We start from the raw sequence: 23,417 nt of genomic DNA on the forward strand, positions 1-23,417 counted from the left end.
AGCTCCAACTATTGACAAAAGTTATCAGGTGAAGTCGCATTCAGCTGCATCTGTACTTATTCCTTTATTCTGTTTTTTTATTGCCTTATATCACCCTTTAACAAATAAAATAATTGCAAATCCACATACTAAAAATCATTTGAGAGAAGTAGAACATTCAGAAGGGAGAATGAAATTGTTCGACTACTTAAAAGGAGATAAACCTTTTGGCTATAAAAGAGTGGTTTTGAAGCTTTTCTTTTCGGACAAAAAAAACAAAAAAACAAAAACAAAGTGTGCAAAAGAAAGCAACATAATCCCGGCAATCAAACTTTGTATTTTGTACTATTTTATCTACTTGTTTTTTAATATTTTACCTATGATGTTAGAGCATTATTATGATGCAGAAGAACTTGAGGATTTCAACAGTATTTATAAGTTTGGACTGCCCGTATTTCATTGGAGACGGAACCATTTAGAGTACGATTGTCAGTTATTGTTAACTTGTTTACTGTTGCTACCATTTGCCTCTCTTGCGAACTTATGGAATTTTTACGAATTCGTAAAATCACCAGACTTCGTAATATTTCTTAAATTTCCAATTGTGACAGTCGATAACAACACAGATAAAAAAGAAGAGTGTCGTTCTTATAGTTGGTCATTAAGTGAGGACGTTGATTGTATGACTGTAAACCTGAAGAAAGGAAGAAATCGTATATCTGAAAACAACCAAAATCAACCAAATACCAACGAGTACGAGTTTTACTCTAAATTCATAAAGCGTTTTACGCTACTGTTTTCCTTTGAGTTTTGGAAACACATCTTCAATCTATCGACAAAAGTCACTTTTAGCTTAAAACAAAACAAAGTATCGGAATGTAGCGAAGACAATACAGCAGGAAATAGCGAAATTAGCAATTCAAAGCCGAATGAAAACAATACAACAGGAAATAGCGAAAGTAGCCATCCAAAGCTGAATGAAGACAATACAACAGGAAATAGCGACAGTAGCAATCCAAAGCTGAATGAAAACAATACAACAGGAAATAGCGAAAGTAGTCATCCAAAGCCGAATGAAGAAAATACAACAGGAAATAGCGAAAGTAGCAATCCAAAGCTGAATGAAGACAATACAACAGGAAATAGCGAAAGTAGTCATCCAAAGCCGAATGAAGACAATACAACAGGAAATAGCGAAAGTAGCAATCCAAAGCTGAATGAAGACAATACAACAGGAAATAGCGAAAGTAGTCATCCAAAGCCGAATGAAGAAAATACAACAGGAAATAGCGACAGTAGCAATCCAAAGCCGAATGAAGACAATACAACAGGAAATAGCGAAAGTAGCAATCCAAAGCTGAATGAAAACAATACAACAGGAAATAGCGAAAGTAGCCATCCAAAGCCGAATGAAGAAAATACAACAGGAAATAGCGACAGTAGCAATTCAAAGCCGAATGAAAACAATACAACAGGAAATAGCGAAAGTAGCAATCCAAAGCTGAATGAAGAAAATATAACAGGAAATAGCGAAAGTAGCCATTCAAAGCCGAATGAAGACAATACAACAGGAAATAGCGAAAGTAGCCATTCAAAGCCGAATGAAGAAAATACAACAGGAAATAGCGAAAGTAGCCATTCAAAGCCGAATGAAGACAATACAACAGGAAATAGCGAAAGTAGCCATTCAAAGCCGAATGAAGACAATACAACAGGAAATAGCGAAAGTAGCAATCCAAAGCCGAATGAAGAAAATACAACAGGAAATAGCGAAAGTAGCAATCCAAAGCCGAATGAAGACAATACAACAGGAAATAGTGACAGTAGCCATCCAAAGCCGAATGAAGAAAATACAACAGGAAATAGCGAAAGTAGCAATCCAAAGCCGAATGAAGACAATACAACAGGAAATAGTGACAGTAGCCATCCAAAGCCGAATGAAGAAAATACAACAGGAAATAGCGAAAGTAGCAATCCAAAGCCGAATGAAGACAATATAACAGGAAATAGTGACAGTAGCCATCCAAAGCCGAATGAAGAAAATACAACAGGAAATAGCGAAAGTAGCCATCCAAAGCCGAATGAAGAAAATACAACAGGAATTAGCGAAAGTAGCACTCCAAAGCCGAATGAAGACAATACAACAGGAATTAGCGAAAGTAGCACTCCAAAGCCGAATGAAGAAAATACAACAGGAAATAGCGAAAGTAGCACTCCAAAGCCGAATGAAGGCAAGGAACAAGAAAGTGGTATAGACATTTTATCATGCATTTGTTCAACAATTGTCTGTCTAATAGGTGTTATCTTTATACTTCCAATAAATTTCATTTTAATCATTCTTACGTGCGCTTTTCCCGTTGTCTGGTTTATTTTGTATCCCTTACTGAATAGAATTAAAATGATTTTATCGATATTGATACGAAAACGTGAAACAAAGGAACAAAACAATCCCGTAACGAGGAATGAGGGAAAAACTGAAAGAAATGTGTGGTGCCATTTGTTTTGTTTACCTGTTGATATTGTATCTATTTTCTTCTTGTACCAACAGTTGAGCGTAATTATACTTATAATACGATCTGTAGTTTATATAGTTTTCATAGCCATTACTAACTATGAACATCTTTTGCGGATCGTAATTGTTGTAACATCGTGTTTTGCTTATCTTGGCGTGTTTATAGCTAGGTTTATCGACAGATATTCTGCAATTTTAAAGATTATGTTTGATGAATATGAAAAAAAAACCAATGAAACCCAAGAAAGCTCTACAAAGGAAAGTAAGAAGGGACCTATTTTCATATCAGAAGAATGGTTTAATTACGTCATAGATCAATGTTATGCTATCAGAGAACACTTTTTCTTTGTGGTATTTAAGATAGTGATAACAATTATGTTTTTCTCACTGGCACTTGCTGTGCTGTTTCAAAGCAATATATTTGATTCAACCTCTCGGCTCACGAATATACTAGAATTTGTTTTTGTTGTGGTTACTCCTTCAGTATTTTTCAAGTTTTTTGACAAAGATACACAGGAAATAATTGATCATCATAAAAAGGATATTATAGATCATACTAACGATTATAACAGTGAAGAGCAAGAAGAGGAAAACGAAAAATGCTGTGAGTGTTTATATGATTTTATAAACTTTTGTAAATCCGAACAGACATGCTGTTGCACAAGGACCAAGGATGATGAAGAGGAAAGGCGTAGATTATTGGATAGTCAAATTCAAGAGAGCACATATTCATAGTGACATTTCAAATACTTTGTTGTAATCTTTTATTGATCTGTTTGGTGTTTAAATTATATACATTATTACAAATCATAAGTAAATAAAATATATGTTATTACGCTACCAGCCATATAGCCCGTCCTTTCCGGATCTATTAGTTTTGGAAGAGATAGTTTCGTTCTTTCCTTAATAACGTTGGTTAATAACTTCATATCAAATTATAAGAGGGAAAAAGGATTCCAGATCAACAAGACCGTTCTGTCTTTGTTTTTCTTTGGGTTAAGATTCAATGAACCCCGTCTTTGGCCTAAAAAGAGGGTTCTGTTTTCGAAGGAATATGCACAGCTGTTAACTTTTTTAATCGGCAGTTGCAACTTGTTTGATTTTTCTATTTTAAAATTTACATTCTCATTGATTTGTATACCCCCGCTAGACATGTCGGGTATTCATCGATATCATTATGGGTGTCCGTATTTCAGTCTGTATATCTATCTGTTAGTCCGACGGTCACACTTTTTTGTTTCTATATGATAAATGGTGAATTATTTTTTGAAATTAATGGAAATTATGATGGAAATATTTTTGAACCTCTGAGGTCAGGTTGAATTTTATTTTCATTTTTTTTCTCTTTTACCATTGCAGATTAATGGACTTGATTGTTTGCAAAATTCAGGTTTCCGGGTGATAAATGAAGAACCCATTTTTTTCAATTTGATTAAAAGTATAATACAATGTTTGAACTTCTAAAAAGTAAAACCACAAAAATACTGAACTCCGAGAAAAATGCATAACGGAAAGTCTCTTATCAAATGGCAAAATCAAAAGCTCAAACACATCAAACGAATAGATAACAACTGTCATATTCCTGACTTGGTACAGGCATTTTTGCATGCAGAAAATTGTGGAATAAAGCTGGCTCAATGGCTAGATAAATCTCTCACTTGTGTGCCCGTCGTATAAAATTCAATTATATTGACATTGATGTTCAAACAGACATAATAGACAAAAATATCAAAAATAGGGATACAGCAGTCAACATTGTGTTAAAATCTTAATCATTATAAAAACAAACAAAATGTAACAAAGAAGCACAAAAAGGCATATAGACAAAGTTCATAAGCAAAAATGAAAGACAAGGATTTAAATAATTACCATAGCACAATAACACAATGACGGGATGTAAAAGTACAGAGCCACGTCATAGGTATATTAAGAAACACGAAAAGGCATATTGACAAAGCCCATTCACAAAAATGAAAGACAAGGATACAAAAATTGTGCCATAGAACAATAAAAGAATGACGGGATGTTTAGGTACAAAGCCACATCACATGGATATCACCAAAACAGGCTAAACAGTAAAAGTAGTTTTAATTAATACAGACAAATAAAAGAATTTATCCCATATTGATAAAACTTCCTAGTAGTTTTTGTCGAGCCTGCGACTTTTGTCGCAGAAAGCTCGGCATAGGGATAGTGATCCGGCGGCGGCGGCGGCGGCGTTAGATTACTTCTTTAAAGCTGTATATTTCAGAAGGTGTTTGACCTGGATGCTTCATACTGTGTATATGGATGTCTCATATAAAGAAGTTTCCGTCAGTCACATGTCCAATGTCCTTGACCTCATTTTCATGGTTCAGTGACTACTTGAAAAAAAGGTTAAAAGTTTTTGTAATGTAAATTCTCACTTATTATAAGTAATAGGATAACTATATTTGGTATGTGCGTACCTTGCAAGGTCATCATGCCCCTAAGTCAGTTTTCACTTTACCTCCACCTCATTTCATGGATCAGTGAACAAGGTTAAGTTTTGGTGGTTAAGTCTATATCTCAGATACTATAAGCGATAGGTCTAGTATATTCGGTGTATGGAAGGACTGTAAGGTGTACATGTTCAACTGGCAGGTGTCATCTGACCTTGACCTCATTTTCATGATTCTGTGGTTATAATTCAGTTTTTGTGTTTTGGTCTGTTTTTCTTATACAGTATGCAATAGGCCTACTATATTTTGTGTATGGAATGATTGTAAGGTGTACATGTCTAGCTGGCTGGTGTCATCTAACCTTGACCTCATTTTCATGGTTTAGTGGTCAAAGTTTAGTTTTTGAGTTTTGGTCTTTTTTTTCTAATATTATATGCAATAGGTCAACTATGTTTGGTGTATGGAAATATTTTATGATCTATATGTCAGTCGCACAGGTTTTATTTGACCTTTACCTCATTTTCACTGTTCATTGCTCAGTGTAAAGTTTTTTATGTTTTGGTCTGTTTTTCTTCAACTATTAGTAATTTGTTGTATGGAAGAATTGTTAGCTGTACATGCCTGCCTGGCATGGTTCGTCTGACTTTGACCTCATTTTCATGGTTCATCGGTTAATGTTTAGTTTTCTTGGTTAATGTTAAGTTTATGTGACAGTTGTAATAAAACTTTATATTTAGGACTATCAACATAATATCAATGATTTGTAAAGAAGGCGAGACATTTCAGCGTGTGCACTATGAATGGGATTTTGAATAAATAAGTATATTTACCGCACAACACGTCGCGTGCTTTTACATGTATGATTTTAGTAAAAAAAAAAAAAAAGAAAGTTTGATGTACTATTGGTTTTGGTAAATAATTTCCGTAACAAAATTTCTCTCGGAAAATGGAATAAAACAATTACTGTCTTTCGTTTCGGTTAATATGTGGTTTAATTAACTTTTGAAAAACTGATATTCACTTCGGCAGTTGGCCTCAGTGAATATAAGGTTTTAAAAAGTCAATGAAACCACATATTTACTTCACCAAAAGACGGTATTGTATAATATTAGGTTAGTAACAACGTCAGTATCCAGAATCTCTACTTCAAAGCCATCGTGTATTATTTGTGAAGTTGATACGAAATATATTTATCAATAAGGTCTTGGTAACTTCCGATGAACTTTTTTTTTTTTTTTAAATGGACGAGACGTTGTTTGACCTTCTTCTGGTTCATCAACGATCATCAACTTTCTGCTTTGTCACTGGTGATGTTTTACATACAAAGTCCAAGTAGGAGCTACAAGCTCTTGAATACCGAATAATTGGAAAATGTATATCCCATATGCAGGTGAAGTTGGTATATTGCTACTAAGGTGGGGGAAATTGATAATTTCAAAATTAAAATGGTCTCGTTCGTCATAGATTTTAATACTGAGATGACCGTGTATATTAAATTCGAGGTATAAGTTTAACCTAAAGCTCCAAGAAGCCTGTGTCGCCCACCTGACTTTTTTTGTAAACTGCATTTTACCCTTATGTTATATTTTTAGCCATGTCAACCATGTTGGTAGGCATGCGGGGTCATTGGTTACATCTTGTATATTAAATATGGGGAATGTGTCAAAGAGACAACAACCCGACCATAGAGCAAACAACAGCAGAAGGTCACCAAAAGGTCTTCAATGATTGCTTAAATGTGTCTCAGTAGTTTCAGAGAAGATTTACTAAAATCTACGAAAAGTTGTTAAAAATTTACTATAAAGAGGAATAACTCCTTAAGGGGACAATTTACAATTACGGTCCTTTTGACTTATTTATAGATTTTACTTTGCTGAACATTATTACTTTTTACAGTTTATCTTTATCTATAATGATATTCAAGATAATAACCAAAACCGGCAAAAGGAGTAGGTTCAGTAAAACACCTTTATGGCCACAAAATATAACAGTTTTACAAAATTGTAAAAATGTTATCTTTTAGCTATTTATTGAAAAGTATAATGCTTCTGCTACATACCGATATGGGTACGCACTGAAACCCGGACCGGACCGGACTCCGGACCCGGACTTTGGTATGAAACCCGGACCCGGACCCGGACTGGCCGCCGGACCCGGACTGAATGCCGGACCCGGACTGTGGGTTTCTTACCACTTTGATTTTTTTAAGATGACTGTCATATAATAAGTTACAGTATATATAAATGAAAAACAATCCACATTCCGAGCGTAAAATTGAACAAAAAAGAGTAAAGTAAAGTAAGAAAGAGATATATAATAATTTCTTTGTCGTTATTGTTTTATGGAAATTAATAAAATCTTTTTATTATCAATGAAAGCAAATTAAATTCTTTTCATAGGAAGAGTAAAGCACAATAGTTTGAAAAACATTTGAGGTTATATTTTTTTTTGTGTATTGTTTTCTTTTTCTAGACATTAAGGGAAAAATAGAATTCCTACTTTTCTAAATAATTCACCGGTGTGTTTATATTTCTCTAAGAAACTGTATAAATAGATTTTGAAATTATTAGGACTTTTCTGTCTTAGTCTATAAATAGTATATGACGGTTAATTTCTCCCTCTTCATAAACATTTATCGAAATTTACGAATTTAGTCTAAACTTGTGCTTTAGAAATTGACATAAAAAATAGAATGATATCATTCTAGGGTAAAATTCATTTGGAAAGGAGTCAAAATTGTCAAAAATTGTCTATAACTTATGTTTTCAATTGTCATTTGTAAATGGAGACAAATTTGTATGGTTAGATAACATAAAAAATATTTTGAATGAATGTGGCTTAACATATTTGGAATTCACAAACTTTTATTAATTTGAATTGGCTACGTCTTACAGTTAGTAGAAACCTAAAAGATCAATTTGAACAGAATTGGCACTTACTGTTAGAAGAAATTAAGTATTTAAAGATAATTTTAGTTCTGAAGCTTATTTAGATATTTTTGATAACAAAAATCTTGTAGAATTTTGCAGATTTAGAACGACGAATCATAAATTACCCATTGAAGCTGGTAGATGGTTAAACACCAGCAGACAAAATAGAAACTGTACTCTGTGTAAAAACAATGAACTCTATTTTGGAATGCCAATTTTTTTAAAAGGAGAGGAAAAATTACATAGAAAAGTATAGCTACACAAAGCCAAATATTTTAAAGTATAAATTATTAATGTCATCAAAAAAGAAGGTAAAGTTGATTAAACTCTGCAAATTTATCAAAACTATAAATAAATCTGTGTGAACTCCTGGCTTTATCTAGTGTGACGCCACCCCTATTAATTATTTTTGTAACATGTCTTGTACAAATTGTATTTATTGAATATTGTATATATTGTAAATATGTATTTCTCTATACCTTTCAATCTTTCATTTGCGCCGATTGTGCACAGGTAAATTGCAGGTGAATGTCACTTTCTATTCATCAATATAAACCTCTTTCGTTAGCCAATTGTACATATGTTATGAATTGTCGTCGGAAACATTAATAAAAGACGTTTACCTTAGAATCAACAAATTAATATTAGGCGAGTCCGGACTGTGACCTGATATAACCCCGGACCGGGAGTATACGGATTGTATATAAATATACTAAATTATTTGTTTAATTGAAAGATTTTTTTCCCTTTTTGCTTTTTACTTTTCCTTTATTCATTTCTCTATTTCTTTAGTTATTCGATTGTCATCGGAAAAATCAACAAACGACACTTAAGGTCGTTCAACAATGTAATACACATTCTTGAACAGGTGAGTCCGGACTGTGACCTGACATGACCCCGGACTAGCTTGAAGTTTACTATAACTGCGTGTATTGCATTACGACGACTAACTGTATGTAAACTGTTTATTGTCGTAAAGTATATTGACGGGACATTTGATCAAGCATGTAATACATAAGAAACTTATAAGATATTTATCCGACATTTAACGAAAAAATGAAATGTAATAGGCGAGTCCGGATGGTGACCTGAAGTAACCCCGGACTAGGTGTATTCGCAAAATATAGACATCGATAGAGATCTAAAACTTCACACATTATTTGATGAGACGAACTTATTCATTTTTATTCATTCAACTTTTTCCTTATTGTATTGTCGTCGGAAACATGAATAAAAGACGTTTACCTTAGAATCAACAAATTAATATTAGGCGAGTCCGGACTGTGACCTGATATAACCCCGGACCGGGAGTATACGGATTGTATATAAATATACCAGAGACATATATACACAGAGATTGGCAACTGTAACAGTGGTCAGCGAAATCTAATCCAAAAATCGCATCACGCGAGACTTTAACGAGATCGCCATTTTTATTGGGAAGGTCTAAAACGCGGAAGTGGAAAACGCGGAAGTGAAAAATTGGTGTATTATAATTAATATCTCTGGAACCGCTTAAGATAAATCAATAAATAAAAGTGATTCTGAAAGCTATTACAATGGGCTATAAGATTAAATTAAAAAAAAAAATATTTGAATATGCTTTTTTACCGAAAAGTTGACCGGAAGTGTTTCTTAGTGTGACTCTGACAACACATTTTTGAACAGTAAAACTTATATTCACGAAAAAGCATATAACCCGGTCAAAGTCTGTAAATTGATTCTTAAAGACATTTAAATGACAAACAATATGATATAAAGAAAAAAATAAATATATTACTATAAAAGGGCAAAAAGTTGACCGGAAGTCACCCTGGTATATAAATGATGAAGTCAAATTTTCAACTTTGAATTAAAATTCCAAAAAAAATAAAAATCCCGGTCAAAGTCTGTAAATTGATTCTTAAAGACATTTAAATGACAAATAATATGATATAAAGAAAAAAATAAATATACTACTATAAAAGGGCAAAAAGTTGACCGGAAGTCACCCTGGTATATAAATGATGAAGTCAAATTTTCAACTTTGAATTAAAATTCCAAAAAAAATAAAAAAATAAGAACATGATACTGAATTTGTTCGTACTATGCCTTCAGTTATTGATACCATTAAAGAAAAAGAGGGTAATCCACATAAGGTTTATAAAAAAATGATTTGTACAAACGATGTAGACGGGTCGCACCAAGCCGTAGCAAATCCCCGAAATACAAAACAGGTAAAAAATATTTTAAGTAAAGACAGGCAAGAAAAGGCATTATCAAAAGATGACATATATAATTTAGTACTTTTGGCATATCAGTTAGATGGGTTTGTTTCTGAAGTTTTAGTATATCCAGATCTTTACGCTGTTGTGGCACTCCCCGAAATCATAAACGCATTCAAAGATATAATTGAGCTTAAAACTGAAGACCCAGTTTACTTAGTTTATGACACAACTTTTAAACTTGGGGATTGTTATGTATCACCGATAGTTTTCAAACATGTCATATTTGACGAAACGCCACTTGTTCCTTTGGCATTTTTGATCCATGAACGTAAACACGCTAAATGGCATGAAGTTTTGTTTAAATTTTTGAAAGATAAAATTCCTAGAATAGATAAAAAACAAATTCCTTTTGTCATTGACCAAGAACCAGGTTTAAAAAGAGCTATTCGAGATACGTTTCCAAATTGTCCGATTATGTTTTGTTGGAATCATATAAAAGAAGATTTTAAATTCTGGTTAAAAGGCAAAGTTGATAGTGATAATATTAAAATCTATATAGATCATTTGAATCAGATGTTGCATTCGGATAATGAAGAAGAATTTTTAGACACAAAATTGAAATTAACATCAAAATGGACTCCCGTAGTTTTAGAACATTTCAATAAACATATATGTCCGGCAATTCAAAATCACTCTGGTAAATGGTTAATTGAAAAATATCCCGGCATGTTTGATCCATATTCTGGAATAACAAACAATCTTTCCGAGAGTATGAATGCCGTTTTAAAAAGAGAAAATGATTGGAAAGAGCTACCAGTAGATTTACTGGCTTTGGGTTTTTATTACATACAAAATTTTGAGAATTATGAAATTTTACGTGGACGTTCTGGTTTAGGAAATTATCATTTGAAAAAAGAGTTTAGTAGAGCATTTATTTCACCATCAGATGTTATTTTTCCAAAAAGAATTGTAAGTCCTGATGAATAAATAAATAACAAATAATGTCGTTAGTTTAAGGGCCCTTTCAAAAAATAGCAAGAAAAAAATTGACAAAAAATCAGGAAGAAAACAACCAAGAGCAAATGATTATGGAATTGAATTCGAACCTGCGCCAGATTCACAATTTTCTATAAATACTCCCTTGAAGCAAAAATTGATGACAACACCTTCAACGAATGGTAGCATAAAACCTAATAAAACGCCTAAGATATCAACCGAATTTTCAACTCCTAAATCGAAAAAAAAACTTGAACTAAGTGTAATCGAAGAAGATGCGGGGGAAACACAAATTATAGATGAGAAAAAAAATTCAATCGAAATTAATAAATCACTCCCTGTAAAAAAAAGAAAGATAGACGATATCAACTTAAATGAAATGGAAACCCCCACTAAAAAAACAAAAACTCAATCAAATCTCCCGTTAATAGGGTATTGCAGTCAACAGCACAAACAAAATATTTTAAATAATAAGTATCTTTGTTCTGATATCATTATTTCGACACAAAATCTTCTGAAATTTGAGTTTCCAGAAATAAATGGGTTCCAGGAAACAACTTTAGCGCCTGTTAAGGTAGATGGTAAATGGGTAAGTGAAACAGGTTTTCAATCACAAGAGTCACCAAGTGTACAAATACACCATAATGGTAACGCTCATTGGGTTTTGTCTCTTCAAACTAGAGATGGAAACATCTATCTTCTAGACAGCTTATCACTAAATTTAACAACTTCATTAGAATATCAGTTAACGCAAATCTATGGTAAAGACAAGAAAAAATTAATAATAAGAATACCCGATGTCCAAAAACAACAAAACAGCATAGATTGTGGACTTTTTGCAATTGCAAATGCTCTTGAATTTTGTCAAACTGGGTTTAAAGGAGGTACTCATATCACATACGAGCAAAAATATATGAGAGAACATTTAATTCATTGTCTTGAAAATGGTAAATTCACTCATTTTCCAAAAAATTATTTCGGTAAAACTCCAAAAAATCTGAAAACTAAAACCCACATAATCTCAATAAACTGTGACTGTGGAAAACCCGATACAATAGAGGATATGGTAGGTTGTGAAGGGAAAACAGGGCGTAAAATGTGTGATGTCTGGGCACATCGGTCTTGTGCAAAAAATATGAAAGGAAACAGCTGGTTCTGCGAAGTACATAAATAGTTTAACTAAATTTTAAAGAAATTTACAGGCCACGATATACAGTTTTGATAAATTTGAAATAAATTTTTAAAAATGTTAATTTAAAAAAATGTAAATTAATCACAATACCTATTCTTGAAATTAATTTGAACATTATTTTTCCTTCATAAAATAGATAATAAAGAGATAAATTAATGTCAAAGAGTGTAGTGTATCAATAAATAATAAAACAAAATAAGAAAAAAAAAAACAAAAAAAAACAATAACTCCGCCAACGCCGGTCCCAAGCCCGGGTGAAAAAGGAGGAGGGTTGTTAATATCTAAATGAAAAATATGAAATATCAGAAATGATTAGTATGCTATAATACTTTTGAAATTGGATATAATGAAATAAAAATGACAAGTATTTTATATCTAGTTTTAGTCATTATTTCCTTTTTTTTTTTCATAAAAGGGGGTCAAGATTAAAACACAAGCTAGGACAAAGGTCAAGTTTCTGCAATTTTAGTTTGATATATTTTTATTGTTATTTATATCAAATCATTTATTATTAAATTGTCTTTAAGAATCATGTTCCGGGCTTTTTATATTTTTGTGAATTTTAGTTCAAAGTTGAAAATTTCACTTCAATATTGGTATACCAGGGTGACTTCCGGTCAACTTTTTGCCCTTTTATAGTAATATATTTATTTTTTTCTTTATATCATATTATTTGTCATTTAAATGTCTTTAAGAATCAATTTACAGACTTTGACCGGGATTTTTATTTTTTTTGGAATTTTAATTCAAAGTTGAAAATTTGACTTCATCATTTATATACCAGGGTGACTTCCGGTCAACTTTTTGCCCTTTTATAGTAATATATTTATTTTTTTCTTTATATCATATTATTTGTCATTTAAATGTCTTTAAGAATCAATTTACAGACTTTGACCGGGTTATATGCTTTTTCGTGAATATAAGTTTTACTGTTCAAAAATGTGTTGTCAGAGTCACACTAAGAAACACTTCCGGTCAACTTTTCGGTAAAAAAGCATATTCAAATATTTTTTTTTTAATTTAATCTTATAGCCCATTGTAATAGCTTTCAGAATCACTTTTATTTATTGATTTATCTTAAGCGGTTCCAGAGATATTAATTATAATACACCAATTTTTCACTTCCGCGTTTTCCACTTCCGCGTTTTAGACCTTCCCATTTTTATTCTATCACGACAAGTACACCACCTCGCTTCGATTTTTATTTTACATCAAGCATTTCAAAACAGCATAATGTAAGTACATATTTCAATTTCGTATATGAATTACCTTGTTTTATTCAGTTTGTAGTAGTTATTAGTTAAAATATTGCGACGATTAACGTTTAATTGCAGTATATAATAAAGGAAGCTTGGCCGACATGCACGTTATGAAATTTTTTAACCCCTGTCTGTTTACACTTTATAAACTTTTCCGTCTTCAGAGAAATATTGTACCCAGCACATGCATTACTTTCCTATGACAAACTGGATTGGTATATATAGGTTGTTTTATTCATATTTTCAACCACTTTGATGCAATTTACAATTAAAAATCAGTATTATAGCGGCCATGTTTTTTTTTTGCTTCAATATCAAGACAGGCCCCTGTCTGTTTACACTTTATAAACTTTTCCGTCTTCAGAGAATTATTGTACCCAGCACATGCATTACTTTCCTATGACATACTGGATTGGTATATAGAGGTTTTTTTTTTCATATTTTCAAACACTTTGATGCAATTTACAATTAAAAATCAGTATTATAGCGGCCATGGTTTTTTTTTGCTTCAATATCAAGACAGGCCCCTGTCTGTTTACACTTTATAAACTTTTCCGTCTTCAGAGAATTATTGTACCCAGCACATGCATTACTTTCCTATGACATACTGGATTGGTATATAGAGGTTGTTTTTTTCATATTTTCAACCACTTTGATTAAAAATCAGTATTATAGCGGCCATGTTTTTTTTTTTTTGCTTCAATATCAAGACAGACCCCTGTCTGTTTACACTTTATAAACTTTTCCGTCTTCAGAGAATTATTGTACCCAGCACATGCATTACTTTCCTATGACATACTGGATTGGTATATAGAGGTTGTTTTTTTCATATTTTCAACCACTTTGATGCAATTTACAATTAAAAATCAGTATTATAGCGGCCATGTTTTTTTTTTTGCTTCAATATCAAGACAGGCCCCTGTCTGTTTACACTTTATAAACTTTTCCGTCTTCAGAGAATTATTGTACCCAGCACATGCATTACTTTCCTATGACATACTGGATTGGTATATAGAGGTTGTTTTTTTCATATTTTCAACCACTTTGATGCAATTTACAATTAAAAATCAGTATTATAGCGGCCATGTTTTTTTTTGCTTCAATATCAAGACAGACCCCTGTCTGTTTACACTTTATCAACTTTTCCGTCTCAGAGAATTATTGTACCCAGCACATGCATTACTTTCCTATGACATACTGGATTGGTATATAGAGGTTGTTTTTTTCATATTTTCAACCACTTTGATGCAATTTACAGTTAAAAATCAGTATTAAAGCTGTAGGCCATGGTGTTTTGCTTCAATATCAAGACAGACCCCTGTCTGTTTACACTTTATAAACTTTTCCATCTTCAGAGAACTATTGTACCCAGTACTTGCATTACTTTCCTATGACATACTGGATTTGTGTATTTAGGTTGTTTTTTTCAGATTTTCAACCACTTTGATGCAATTTACAATTAAAAATCAGTACTCAAGCTGTCGGTCATGTTAATTTTCTTCAATATAAAGACAGACCCCTGTCCATGGCTACAGGTTATAAACTTGTCCATCTTTAGAGAAAAATTGTAACCATCACATGATTTAATTTCACAAGACATACTAATACTGGATTTGGGTATAAAAATTGTTTTTTTCATTATTTCCACCACTTTGATGACATTTACAATTTTATATATATATTTACATTCAGTATCTGAGAGCTTTTTTTTTTTAACAGGATCCTGCACGTTATAAAAGAACAAAGATGTTGATCAAATTTACCTAACAGTGCAGCATACAAGAGATAAAATATCATACATGTGCTGAATGTAGGACTCCCAAGTCTTTCTGATTGAAATTAAGAATCCCTGGCAAACAGGAACAACTATTAGTGATGACTTTATCCGAATGTGACGGCACTGTCATGTAGTGGACTGAATGGTTTTGTAAGAGAGAAAATTACATGTGCTTATCCTGACTGTAAAAACACCATACTATTGTAGTTCATATGCCAAACTTGATGTACATGTGTATGCGATTTTTGTGCAATTGATGGCGAGACCATTGAACTAAAAACAAATACAAGACTCTGCATTCAATCTATTGAATTTGAAGCAGAAGTGATACAGTGGCAGTTGTGCAGATGGATAAAAAAGCAAATAAATATCTTGTGTTCAACTTCATTTGTCTTCTTTACGTTTACAAAGTATACATGTACATAGTTTTTACATACATGTACATGTATAACAATATGATGATGTAGTATGATTGCTAATGAGACAATGATTTACATGTATGGCTATCATTGGAAGGCCACTCTATAATATCTTTGTACATCATGAGAATGGAAAATGCTACCCTTGTAGCATAAAGGTAGCATAATGTAAAAAAAGAGAAACTGTTCATTTATCTTACAACACCCCTGTGATATATCTTGACAGTACTAAATAGCAAAATATTTCGTTTCACAAATTCCTTCCTCTCCATGGAAAGTAACATATTTAATTGTTTACATGAAATGACAAAATGTGTAGAAAAAGAAGCAAGAAATGTCCACTCTACTACTGTACACTAGTCGCTCACATTGGTCACCATCTATGTTTGTTTCAGTCCTTTAACAAATTGTCAATGGTGCTTATTTATATTTATCTGTTTCAGTTTTCTTCTTTATAATATAACATGTTCTCATTCTGTGATCACTATTTCACCTCTCCTGTTTTGAAAAAAATGTTTATGCTAATATTTTCTGCAATAAATTGAAAAGGCACAGATGCTATGACTAAACAGAAATGTGAGGTATATGTCAATGAGACAACAACCCAACGACAACAATATTCTTTGCACATCTATGAATGTTTAAGAATTCGTGTGTATATATGTCTCTGAATATACTAAATTATTTGTTTAATTGAAAGATTTTTTTCCCATTTTGCTTTTTACTTTTCCTTTATTCATTTCTCTATTTCTTTAGTTATTCGATTGTCATCGGAAAAATCAACAAACGACACTTAAGGGCGTTCAACAATGTAATACACATTCTTGAACAGGTGAGTCCGGACTGTGACCTGACATGACCCCGGACTAGCTTGAAGTTTACTATACCTGCGTGTATTGCATTACGACGACTAACTGTATGTAAACTGTTTATTGTCGTAAAGTATATTGACGGGACATTTGATCAAGCATGTAATACATAAGAAACTTATAAGATATTTATCCGACATTTAACGAAAAAATGAAATGTAATAGGCGAGTCCGGATGGTGACCTGAAGTAACCCCGGACTAGGTGTATTCGCAAAATATAGACATCGATAGAGATATAAAACTTCACACATTATTTGATGAGACGAACTTATTCATTTTTATTCATTCAACTTTTTCCTTATCAAATTGTCATCGATAAAATTAACAAAAGACTTTTATCCGAGAAGCAACGAAATAATACTAGGCGAGTCCGGACCGTGACCTGAAATAACCCCGGACTGGGAGTATACGAGTTATATATACATATACTGTATTAAGTGTTTAATTGAAAGATTGCATTTCCATTTTTCATTTTTCTTTTTTCTTCATTTATTTCTCTATTTCTGTAGTTATTTGACTATGATCGGAATGATCAATAAAAGACACTAAAGTAGCAATCAACCATGCAATACACTATCTTGAACAGGTGAGTCCGGTCTGTGACCTGACATGACCCCACACTAGCTTGAAGTTTTCTATACCTGTGTGTAATAAATTAATTTTCATTTCAAACACCATAGATGAATATTATAGGACAGACAAGGAACAACCAATGAAATGCATATTCTATGTTTTTAATAAAACTTGGGTCAATCGATTGTGTATGAAAGCTCCAAATGATTGTACAGTAGATGTGCAAGCGATTGTACAGTCAATAAACATATCTAAAATAGAGAAAAGGAATATATTTGGAATTCTTCGGGGACAATGGCTTTGAAACTTTCAGACAGATGAGACTATATATCAGAAAAGGTACACGTGAAAAGTTTGGTAGAAACGATTGTTATTTCATTTTATAAAGCTTTTCGTTAGAGATGTTTGAAAATATAATATTTAACGTTTTCCATAAAATCGTGGTTGATGTTAAGATTGTGGTCTTACTTATACGTTAAAATGAATGATATGCATTATAATGTAAGTATAAGTCACTGCTTATAAGCAAAGAGAGCCAATGTGATATGTTGTTAGCACGCTCGTCCTAAGAGTAAAGAGATTCGCGCCTCAGATTTGTTCTGCATTTATTTCACTCATAGTATCATACTAACTTGTTTTAAAACAATTTGAAGATAAAAACCGCCCAAAAATATGTACAAAACAGACTCTTTCGTTCATTTCTTTTACAAAAATTAGGCAGTTAGTTTTCTCGTCTGAATTGTTTTACGTTGTCATTTCGGGGCCTTTTATAGCAGACTATGCTTTTGCTTTGCTTTTGAAGGCCGTAGAGTGACCTATAGTTGTTAATTTCTGTGTCATTTTGGTCTCTTGTAGAGAGTTATCTCATTGGCAATCATACCACATCTTCTTTTTATATATTTCAATCATATAACAAGACATCAAATTGTTATTTTGTGTTATTGTTGCATCTATAATTCTTCGCAAAAATTAAAAATTGTTCATGTATTTAAAATTTTGTTCAAATTCAATGGAATTTTGTATTTGCACCGGCTTGAAAAAATAAAACCATATAAAGAAGCAACTTCGAAAATCTCTGTACTTTAAGCGACATTTCACATGAGTAGAATATAAGGTCAACGTTTGAAACTTTCCGTGGAACAACGTCAAAATTGTCGTTTTATTAGGAACGTCGTGTAACGCCAAGTCAAACTCCGGACAGTGATCGTTTCCGTTCCGGAACTGTTTTCCTTTACTCCATCAATTAGTGTAGAATAGTATTCGGGCCCGTATGCGGATCGGAACTGGAACTGCCGGGGAGTTTGACGCTAAGTGGCACCAATACCGTGTAGCGTCTGACATACGTCTTTCGGTAGATGGGATTTTAGCACTTACGGATGGTGAAACCAACGCACTATCATCAAATATTTGTCTATCGTTATTATGTATGATACAAATGTTTCACAAGTAAACTGGTGCAAATAATTTCCGAATTTTGGCGCAATTGATATATTTGAAAGAAAAAATGGCAAATGATACCCTTGAAAAACATTAACTGTCAAAAAAGGACTACTGCCAACTATAGTCAGTCGTTTTTAAACTGTTTTTTTTTTCTAAGTTTATGATTCAAATACATGTATGGGATTATAAATAAGATTATTTTTTTAAATCATTTCATAGTTAAATATCATTTTGTTCATAACACTTTTATGTAATTACATTTGTTTATGATTCGGTCCTTCCCTAATTTGATTATCAGTATGACTAACGGAATTATTGCCAGAGTTATTGTGAGGTGACATGACCAGGTATTCTAGTGATTTCCTGTCGGACTTTAAAACACATATAGTACACAATTACGTAATGCGTATTCATGCATCGCGTCACTGCTGCCCATATAAACTACTGTCACGGTATATATCAGTATATGGGGCCGGTTATACAGGTCTGATTAATTTTCATAATTATTATACATGTAATGCATCTTGTTTATTTCTGCCAAAATTAACTTCCTTCTGAATAATTTTAATAAAAAACGGAAAAAATAATTCTAAGAAAATCCACTTTCTCCCTATAATTTATAAAAAAAATATTTCCATGTTTTTTAAAGTCATTTGTAAACATTCATACTGTATGTATGATTTTTTTTAAAGTAATTGCACAACTGTAAATTGAAGATACAGAATCATTGCAAGGCTAACTTGCATGCTTGTCTTCTCTTCTAGACTATACAAGAGTAAGAGCAAAATTTGATGATCTTATCATTATTATAATGTACTTTGTTACAGTTCTCAAAAAAATTATCTTCCTTCTCCTGATTAAAAAAGAAAAGGTGATTCTAAGAAAATTCATAATTTTTACCCAGTCCGGGTCCGGCATTCAGTCCGGGTCCGGCTGCCAGTCCGGGTCCGGGTCCGGATTTCATACCAAAGTCCGGGTCCGGAGTCCGGTCCGGTCCGGGTTTCAGTACGTACCATAAATATGGGCTGTTTTGACAATACAATGCACATATATCGGGTACTCGCATCATTAAGTCATGCTAAATTACTGAAATCTTCACAATTTTAGCATTTTAGTTAAATTTTAGGTGGTTTCCGTTTTAAATTAAAGTGGCCGCATTCGTGTTCATTTATAATATTGAAATGTAAGTTGTATTTGACGGTAATACATAACATATATAAAGGTTGAGGATGAACACGGATGCGGCCACTTTCATTTTTGACATAAACCATCTGAAAAGTGACGTTTTTAGGCATATTTGATAGATTTTTCATATTCCAGCTTGAATCGGAGCGTTTTTAAATCAGTTAAAATCTTTCACAAAACTTAATCGAATCAATTGAAATAGACACTTAATTGTTTAAAAAGTGTCCAAAATCTTTCGTTGGATTACCCTGAAATTTGAGGCCAAAATAGGTCCTTACAGGACCTACTCCTTTCCTTAATAATACTTTTGCAGGGGCAGCAAGCCAAAAACAGGTTGTCTGATTCGTCTGAAAATTTCAGGGTAGATGATGTCAGATATGCTCTTAATGCTTTAGTTTCAGATATATATATAGAAGCCAAAAACTGCATGTTACCCCTATGTTTTAGTTTTAGCCATGGCGGCCATCATGGTTGTTCGTAGGGTCATCGGACACATTTTTTAAAAACTAGATACCCAAATGATGATCGTTGCCAAGTTTGGTTGAATGTGGCCCAGTACTTTCAGAAGACAAGTTTTACAAAAAACTTGTCTTCTGAAAGTACTGGGCCACATTCAACCAAACTGAAAACCCAAAAGATTACAAAAAATTATTAAAAATTGGTAAAAAAATACTATAAAGGTCAATAACTCCTTAAGGGGTCAATTGACATTTTTTGTCATACTGACTTATTTGTAGATCTTACTTTGCTGAACATTGTTGCTGTTCATAGTTTATTTCTATCTATAATATTATTCAAGATAATAACCAAAAACTCCAAATTCCCTTGAAATTACTTATTCAGGGGAAGTAACCAAACAACAGGTTGTCTGATCATTTCAGGGCAGATAAATCTCAACCTGATGAACTTTCTTTTTATATCAGATTTACTCTAAATGCTTTAGTTTCAGAGATCTAAGCCAAAAACTGCATTTTACCCCTATGTTCTATGTTTAGTCATGGCGGCCGTCTTGGTTGTTCGGGTGGTCATCAGACATTTTTTTTTAAACTAGATACCCAAATGATGATTGTGCCCGAGTCTGGTTGAATGTGGCCCAGAAAGTTTCAGAAGAGAAGACTTCTGTAAAAGATTGTAAATGATTACAAAATTTATGAAAAATTGGTAAAAAAATTACTATAAAGGTCAATAATTCTTTAATCGATCAATTGACAATTTTGGACATGACGGATGACGACGGACGCCAAGTGATAAGAAAAGCTCACATGGCCATTTAGGCCAGGTGCGCTCAAAATGAGGAAGGCAAAGAAAGCCATGTCTTTTGTTTTGGGGAAATATATCAATGGAACCCAGACATAAAAAGTTTGGGTTGTTAATGGAAGGAACATCATCATTCAATATATATATCTGAATGTAAAATTAAATGACCTGGCTTTCTTTGATCTTGCTTTTGACAAGTGTCTGAAGGAACTCCGATTCATGAAAATAAGAAAAGGTCGACAAGGAGAGATGCACAGTTTGTTCCCATAGAAATGCCGACAATTTGTTGAAAACGTCTACCTCCAAATTCAACAAATATATTACCAATAAGAAACTTCAGCATACTGATCACTTGTTCCTCTGTATACTAGCATGTTTTACCTGTTTGTTCACTTTTAACACAATATGCTTATGGTATCTCAAAGTAATAAATTTATAGCGTATACTATCATTTTTTTATGTTTAAAAGCATAGGTTCGGTTCAATTCATTTTCTTCGCTTTTCATTATTATCGTTCAAGAGAAATTGTACTCGAAAAGTCAACTTAAACACACCTGAACATGATAGAGTTCTTATGCATGTAACCAGACTTTCCCATGAATGTAATCATTGTAACCCTCAATCCCCATAAATGTTACCATTTAAACCCGACTGCTCCATGTATGTTACCATTGTAACCCTCATTTTCATTAATGTAACCATGGCAACCAGTGTTCCCTATGCATGTTACCATTCTAACCAGAGTTGCCTATGCGTGTTACCATTGTATCCCTTATTTCCCACGCATGTAACCAGTGTAACCCTCCTTTCCCATGCATGTAAATATTGTAACCGGACTTTCCATACATGTAACCGTTGTTACCTGATTTCCCACCCACCTCTTGGTTGCCATAGTAACGGGGTTTAAGGGAAACCTTTAACATAAAGGATTACTCTGAGCCCCCTTATTTTCATGTTAGCATTGTGATCTGGAAAGACTTATAAATTATAGGAAGTTCCTATTTGTTTGATGTGTGTAACCAATGTAACCATTACGTCAATGTGGAATGTGGGGTACAAAACAAGGTAAATCTGCTGCACATTCTGTGCCTTATATGTCCATCGGAATAGATAAAACCAACATTTCTGAATCCCTCAAATTAACATGCTATTCAAGTATTTGTACTGACAGGCTCTAAATAAAGGCAACAGTAGTATACTGCTGTTCGATTGAGAGAAAACAAATCCGGGTTACAAACTAAAACTGAGGTAAACATATCAACTCTAAGAGAAAAAAACAATGAAACAACAAAAACTCTGAAGTGCAACAAAAAAACAAAACGACAATGCAACACACACAGAAACGAACTTTAAGATGACAACTGCCATTTCATAACTTGGTAATGAAAATGGATTTTTCCTTATTTCAGAAACAGCTTTGTCCACAAAAACATAAGCAATGAAGGCCAATCTATTATTATTGAAAAATGTTTTTTCAAGAGCTTCTGTTTTTATAGGTTTGTTGCTGAGAACAAATGTCAAAATGATGGTATTCAATTTTAAATCAAATTTAACCAAGTAAACATTTTTCCTAATAATTGAATAGCAACCTTTCCAATCATAAGCAAATCTCTGAGACAAGTGTCTTGCCTTAATAGTGCAACCATTTGCTAATATTTCAGAAACAGATTTGTCCACAAAAACATAAGCAATGAAGGCCAATCTATTATTATTGAAAAAATTTTTTTCAAGAGCTTCTGTTAAAGGAATTATATAACCATGGGGAATGATATCTAAAATAAAATCACTAGCGCCAATCTTTCCAGTAGTGAATGTGTTTTTTAACATAACCTTTGCCTTGCTACTGCTAGTTGCCTGTGTACTAGTTTGCTTCTATTGTGCATAATATTGAGAGGACAGTTGTTTTTCTATTGATCCAATTTTCCTGCACATTAGGCATATATTCCATGGAAGTAGATTGGCAGCTTTAAGTGCTGTTTTGATTAAGAGCAGATTCAGATTTGGCATTTGTAGGTGCTCTGGCATAAAATTTAGGGTGATTATGTTTCTCCCTGATAAGACTCTTGATGGCTCTATTTTCTGCCTGCCTAGTTTTCTTTTCATCTTCTGAATTTTCAGCAATTTCATGTTGCTCGTAGTCCCTTGCTCTGGCCCAACCCACTGTAGAGGAACCAGCATATAATAAGTGTGTTGTGTGCCTTAAGTTTGTTGCGTGCTTTAAGTTTGTCAACAAGATCAGATATCAGCTGAATACCAGTTGCACTAGAATTTTTCAGTTATGTGGATACACTGGATAGCCCAGAGAAGATTTCCTCATATAAATTAATACTGGATTTTAATCCCTATGCTTTTAAATTTTAAAGTATTGTCTTCTTTTAATTTCTGCTTTAAAGGATGTAAG

The 23,417-nt window shown here is 32.9% G+C and overlaps 1 protein-coding gene across 1 annotated transcript; it reads left to right on the top strand.

The window, feature by feature from the left end:
* Positions 1 to 361: 361 nt before the first annotated feature.
* LOC139483013 (GATA zinc finger domain-containing protein 14-like) lies at positions 362 to 3,226 on the top strand. Its single transcript, XM_071267043.1, has 2 exons — positions 362 to 2,228; positions 2,976 to 3,226. Exons 1-2 carry the CDS (start codon positions 362 to 364, stop codon positions 3,224 to 3,226), a joined length of 2,118 nt encoding a protein of 705 aa, XP_071123144.1.
* Positions 3,227 to 23,417: the final 20,191 nt, after the last annotated feature.

Source organism: Mytilus edulis, chromosome 7 (genome assembly GCF_963676685.1).
Source record: "Mytilus edulis chromosome 7, xbMytEdul2.2, whole genome shotgun sequence".
NCBI classification, from domain to species: domain Eukaryota; kingdom Metazoa; phylum Mollusca; class Bivalvia; order Mytilida; family Mytilidae; genus Mytilus; species Mytilus edulis.